At 33.4% G+C, this 6,721-nt stretch overlaps 1 protein-coding gene across 1 annotated transcript; it reads left to right on the top strand.

Moving 5' to 3' along the window:
* Positions 1-515: 515 nt before the first annotated feature.
* LOC133187099 (NF-kappa-B-activating protein-like) lies at positions 516-6,721 on the top strand. Its single transcript, XM_061322461.1, has 9 exons — positions 516-575; positions 1,917-2,515; positions 2,935-3,024; positions 3,270-3,316; positions 3,479-3,548; positions 4,511-4,608; positions 4,973-5,045; positions 5,371-5,520; positions 5,904-6,721. The coding sequence occupies exons 2-9, from the start codon at positions 1,938-1,940 to the stop codon at positions 6,070-6,072; spliced, it is 1,275 nt and encodes a 424-aa protein (XP_061178445.1). The 5' UTR covers positions 516-575; positions 1,917-1,937; the 3' UTR covers positions 6,073-6,721.

Raw genomic sequence — 6,721 nt, 5'->3', positions numbered from 1 at the left:
AGGAATTTTTGAATTGTTTTCATATTAATATTGCGGTCTTGTTTCTCTTGGAATTTAAAAAAAAAAGAAGTAATAATATCACTACTCCAGAAAAGGTTTTTTATCTAAAAAAAAAATATATCTTATATATTCCACGTAAAAGTTTAAACCCCCCCCCCCATTTATTGTAGCCCCACCTAGCTTCAGTAATGTAGCGATCTTCCCTTTCATATCATTGACTTACCATGGCCATACTGACCCCTATATATTCAAATCATCAGATCATGGCCATACTGATTTTGAAGGTTTCTCATATATATTCAAATTAAAAAAAAGTTTAAACAATCAGAATAGGGGATTTTTTTTATGTCGAACGGACGACAGATTCTTGCCGTCGTCACTGATAACGTGGCTTTGAACCAGTGAGCGATAAAAACGGACCTAATCACCTGTGGTGCAAAATTACCGGAATGCATCCGGATTTGTGATTTCATTCCGAGAATTTTTTGGTTTAGGTTTCAATTCCAATTTCCTGTTTCAGTACAACGTAAAAAAATATACTGAAAACGTTTTAACTTAAGTGTATTGTTACTCAAGTAAGTAGAACACCTTCATTTCCAGAAACTTTTAGAAATAAAGATGAGCCTTGTGAAGATTACATCTATATACACAGAAGGGCTCTCTCGCCACTTTTCAGGACCCAATAAGGGGAAAAAAGTGATCGCTTTAGGAATTTTTTGAAAATCATACCTTTCAACTCATCATATTTTTTCATATTTTGGTTTCTATTATTTGTTAAGACTTGAAACTTATTTTGCATTATTATATACAGGAACATGATTAGTTATGATATATCCAAATTATTTAATATATGTTCTCTAATTGTTGAGTTATATGTATTGGAAAAATAAACACCTTCAGTTGGAAAAAACAGGTAAATTCCTTGAATTTGGAATGGGGCATTTCAATTACCCAATTATAGACAACTGAGACACCATAAAAGCTCAAAGAATTTAAGTAAATCTGAATTTAAAAAATTATCGGCTTATACATTATGTCTGTTGTGGCAAGCAGTAAATCTAGTACTCCTGACTTTCTCAGATTTCTATTGATATTTTCCATGCCGCTGTACAGAATTGCTTCATACTTGCCAGACAAATTTTCTGAGTTGAAATACATTCATGCATACTAAATATATCAACGATAATACATATAAAGTGATAATCAAATCAAGAACTTTTGATTTCTGACTCCCGATTGTTCTAGATTGCGATTTTTCAACAATATTCTTCATTTCGCCAAAAAGAATTCCTTCCAACATATTGGGAATATTTACTATGTTGAAATTCATTCCCATGTACATAAAAATATTAATAATTTTACGTATGATAATGCCATTCTGTCCAAAAGTGGTAAAATTTAGTACTCATTATAAATATAGAAACCAAAAATGGATACTGATTCATAGAACTGCTCAGTTTGGTCCATTAATGCCACCATTCCTAAATTTCTTGATATTTTTTGTTTATGCTTATTCAGTTTAACACAGTGAATGCGTTTGAATAGTTTGAACCAAATCTATTGAGCGATGTGGAAAATATCAACGAAAAACATGAATCCAAGAGATTTGGGAGCCAGTAGGTCTAGATTTACCGTCTGCCCTCAGTTGGCTCTAGGGGCTTGATGGGAGCCCATTGCAGTGGTGTCTGAAAGAGGAACAAATGACAATTCTACAAGGGAGATTGTCAAAAAATTAAGCTACAGTTTAGGCAGATCTTTTATTGAAATTTTTCTGTGAATAAAACAAATAGTGGTAGAGTAGTACAGCTGTAAGAAGTAGAATGTCATAATGCTGACTTAAAAAATGACATTTTTCATATTTTAAAGTTCAATACCTATTAAAATACAAAAGCAAGTAAGGTTTTCTGTCATTTCAGGTTAGATATAATCCACTGGAAATGGGGAGATACAGCTCCAGCCCTGATGTCAGAAGAAGGAAGGCTTCGTACTCTAGCAGCGATTCCTCAGTAGACTCAGATGACAGTTCTCGTGAAAGAAATAGGTCAAGGTCACGAGACATACAACAAAGGAAAACAAAAAAGAGTCAGAAAAATAGGCGCTCAAGATCAAGATCAATTGATAGAAAAAGACACTCTAGGTCAAGGTCATTTGAGAGAAAAAGGGATTCCCGTTCTAGATCAAGTTCACCTGAAAGAAAAAGACGTTCAAGGTCAAGGTCATTTGATAAAAAGAGACGCCAAAAATCTAGATCTCCTGACAGAGGAAGAAATTCAAATGGTTATTTACACTCAGACAAACGTTCAGCTCATTCACCATGGAGACACAGGTCAAGGTCACCTATTTTTGAACCGTCATCATCCAGAGGGGATATGTATGGACATGATGATAGATCATCTCCAAGGAGATTCAACAGAGAGGAAGGGAATGGTGACAGATCACATCATTTTCATGGTCATGGCAGAATGGCTCGCTACAACAGAGGTCACAATGGCATGCTACCCGACTTTTTTGACAGGTAGGTGAATTTGAAGCATTACTACCCATAGTGATTTCAGATGAAGGGATACATTTTACACATTATTGTTTAAATCATCCTACTGCACAAATGTTTATTCAGTATTCATGAGGAAGTATTTTTATTTTAAACAATGAACTTGTTCAACAGGTTCTTCTTTTATTCATTCCTTTTCTATTTGAAGCTACATGAAATTAAGTATAATTTCACTTAAACTAATTGCAGATGTTGTCCAGTTCAATTATTTGCAAGTGTGCACATATCATTTTTCTTTGTTACACCATACCTTGGTAATTCTATACTCCTATCAAACAAACTCTTCAAATCCAAATTTTTCTTACATTTGAAGCAAAAAAATGTGTTGAAATGTATACAGTACCTATCAACTGTCCTTATATTTTCATGTTGTTGCTCTTTAGACGTAGAGAAGAGAGAGAAAGAATAGGAGAGATGGGAATCTTTGAATGCTGGGGCCATTCACCAACACATGCCTCTATTTCAGACTCAGAGTAAGTGAAAAATTGAATCTATTTTAGGAGAGACACATTTGCTGCACAATTATGAAAAGATACTTATATATGATCAAGCAAAAATATTTGCATCTGTCTACTGTGCATTACAATATAGACCAAAAACACCAGGAAACTAGAGTTCCTAATTCAAGTTTAAGGAATATACACATGTCAGAGAAATTAGAATTGACTAATAATGACAGATATAATTTTATTCATATAAAAAAATGTCTTACTTTCAGATCTGAGTCGGACAGTGGCAAGTCAGCTGGAAGTGATTCTTCCTCAGGTATGCATTCATAAAATTTTATCAAACTTAAGAAGTTGTGGCTTTTTAGGCAGAATATAATTTTCAGTTCAGTTATCAAGGCTGGAAAAGTCAGATACAGGTTTATAAAAAGGAAGTTTTTATTGATAGAAGAAAGAAAAAAAAAATCTTTTTTCTTTAAAGAGGACAAAAAGAAAAGGTATAAAAAGAAAAAGAAGAAAGAGAAAAAACACAAGAAGAAAAGCTCAAAGAGGTAAGTATCTAATACAAATCATCAGAATGGCAAGAACATAAAAAACATTTCTTAATTAAACTCTTTAAAGTAGACAAATGCTTCCATTTTTTTTGTTACAGTAAAACTTGTCTAATCTTGATATTGTGCATTCTGAAAAACTTGCCTATCACATTGTAAATTTGAAGTCCCTGTCATTAAATTCAGTTGATTAAAATGTTTTCTAATTTGGAATGCTGTCAAATCCGGCCAATTTCTGTGGACCCATTGGTGTCTGGATTAGACAAATTTCACTTTAGTAAAGTATTTTATTCAATGTTGATATGTTTAAAAGAGTTTATCAATTTTTTGAAAAAGATGAGAATATGAAAATCTTCTCGAAGAACTATTTTGCTATGAACAAAATTAAGATTTCTTATGATGAGAACAGGCTGTTGTTTTTCTGAATTGAAAGCAAGTGTATGTAAAATACATTTGGACATCTTTAAAAAATTGTTTGGTTGCCCTCTCCTGACCGATTGGCTAAAAATTACCCAACTCAAAACTTTTGTTTTAACCTCCAGGAAGCAATTATTTTTTTCTGCAATCCAGAAAATAGATTTTGAAAAATCAGCATTGATTTTGAACAAAAAATTCTCACCTACCTACCGACTCAATTTTCTCATCCTTAGTCGGAAGAGGACAAGGAAACATTATTTTAAAGTTGGCCTTTTCAGAAATATGAGATTATAAGAACACTTGAAAAGAATTAAGTGGTATAACGGTGACCAAGTAGCATTGAATGAATGATTATATTTTGTCCTTTATTGCCAGGGCTGTCATTGCCAGAAGGTTAGATTGCACTAACAAGTATTATTGGCTTTATATTCTTACTTTGGTTCCTGGCAGATTTAACAGCCTCTTCCAAAAAAAAATTAATTAATTAATTAAGGCTTGATTATAGGACTCACTGTCTTAACCATTTTTCTGATATACTTATGCAGTAAAAAGAAAAAGAAATCCAAGAAAAGGAGAAAGAAAGAAACGGACTCGAGTGCCAGCGAGTCCGAGAGTGAAGAAGAGATGTGGCTCGAGAAGAAAGGTATGTTAACAGGCTACAGTCAAACCTTGTTATCTGGAACTCCAGGGGCCAGGGAGATTTGAGGATTCAAGATGTTATGGATAAAATATCTATAGACAGAAAAAGTGGTTGTGATTTCCAATTCAGTGGCATATCAGTGTTTGAGACACTGAAGTTAAAGTGTATTTCTGAGGTGTTGGTCAATTTTGCAATTAGGAAAGTAACTTTTGTTTCAAACTAATGACTACAACAAAGATTTATCATTGTGTAAACATTTGTGTATGTCATATTATCAGGCAAGCAAAATTAATTTGTAGTAATACTGGACCATTTAAAGAAAGTTTTGTTTGGTGAGGAATGAGATTTGAGGATTTTTTTTTTTCAGTGGACACAGTGGAGGAGGAGGATGTAGTTGGTCCTCAACCTTATCAACCAGAGAATACTGTCTCTAGGATGGAGTAAGTACAGTGAAAACTGTCTAATCTGACACCGACTTTTATTTTCATTCCTATCTTACTATTTTCCATGTTCTTTTCACTGTACACTCCGACTCCCTGGCATAAAAGGAACCAAAGACTTAGATGATTGTAAATCCCATTTCTGCTGATGGAAAGCATGTTATAGGAAAGAAAGATTTTTACTAAAAGCATTAAAAGAACTCACCTAAATTGCTTTACTGGAACGTCAACACTTCAGCAACTTTCATTTCAGTTGTTAACAAGAAGAAACTTTAAATACATGTACATGTAATTGTATTAAATGTTTAAACTTTGTTTTGTTCAGCTATGGTAAAGCCTTGCTGCCTGGAGAGGGTGCCGCTATGGCCGCATATATCGCTGAGGGAAAGAGAATCCCCAGAAGAGGAGAGATTGGACTGACCAGCGATGAGATAGCAAGCTTTGAGCAATCAGGCTACGTCATGAGTGGCAGCAGGTGGGTTTAGATCATCACTTTTAGTAAACATTTTGCTGGCATTGATGGTGGAAAACTCAATTTGGGGCATTTCGGGGTCATGAATTCCACTGACATGTACATGGTAAAAATGTGGAAAGTTGATAATTAACAATATACTACTGGTAAATTCAAATGGTTTTGATATTGCTTATAGACTGTGGTGTATCTTATGCATATTTTTTTGTTATTGAAATGTTTAAAACTGGACTTGCAAGACCATTTTGTAAATGGATCATAATTAACAAAATTAATGTCAGAAGTAGATACAGATATTTGCATTTTATTATGATTAAGCTATGAGTGATTTGATTGGAGTTTAATCTATTCCTGGATTTAGTGTAAACTCCTCTGTGTCATTTCAGACATCGTCGAATGGAGGCTGTCCGTTTGAGGAAGGAGAACCAGATCTACAGTGCAGATGAAAAGCGAGCTTTGGCTAACTTCAACCACGAAGAGAGATCCAAGAAAGAGAAGAAGATCCTCACACAGTTCAAAGAGATGATAAGAAAGAAAACGGAAAGCAAGCAATAGAACCAATATCTATATAATGATTCTAAGAGAGAGAAGATTTTTGCACATACAAGGACTGAGGGTGATACAAAAGAAGATGGAAGAAAAAAAACAATAGAACTGATACTTACTCATTATTCTGTAAAAGAAATCATGGATTCTGAAGTGAGATGTGCAAGTGTACTTTTTGTAATTGTACATACATGTATAAAAGACTTGTGATTTGACACTGAAAAAAATTAATATTATATTTATAAAAGCTTTGTTTAGATTTCTTTGATAAATTTCTTGAATGTATTTATTGAATGTATCTCTCATGATTATTAACAAATAGCATACCAGTATATTGATAAGGCAACTCAGCAACCCACTTATTTTCATAAAACAAAATCTCTTTTTATTTGAACATTGTTATATTTATATTTCTTAAGTCCATACGAGATGAATTCATGCCATAGTTAATCCATATGTAGGTGTACATAGACTACCTACAACATTGTTAAAGGTAGGCTTATGGGAAAATACATGATTGACTACAGGAACAACAACAACAACTAGAAAGTCTGCTATTGCAAGCAATAGCGTATGTCGCCCCGAACTGGCTTTATCAGAAATGGTCTTATAGTGTATTATTCTGTTCTATTAATAATAATTTTAATTTCCTCAAAAA

The sequence above is a fragment of the Saccostrea echinata genome, unplaced genomic scaffold, assembly GCF_033153115.1.
Source record: "Saccostrea echinata isolate AGI-Se365-2 ecotype Australia unplaced genomic scaffold, CSIRO_AGI_Sech_v1 ptg000014l, whole genome shotgun sequence".
Lineage (NCBI taxonomy): Eukaryota > Metazoa > Mollusca > Bivalvia > Ostreida > Ostreidae > Saccostrea > Saccostrea echinata.
This window is presented reverse-complemented; position numbering and strand designations above follow the sequence as displayed.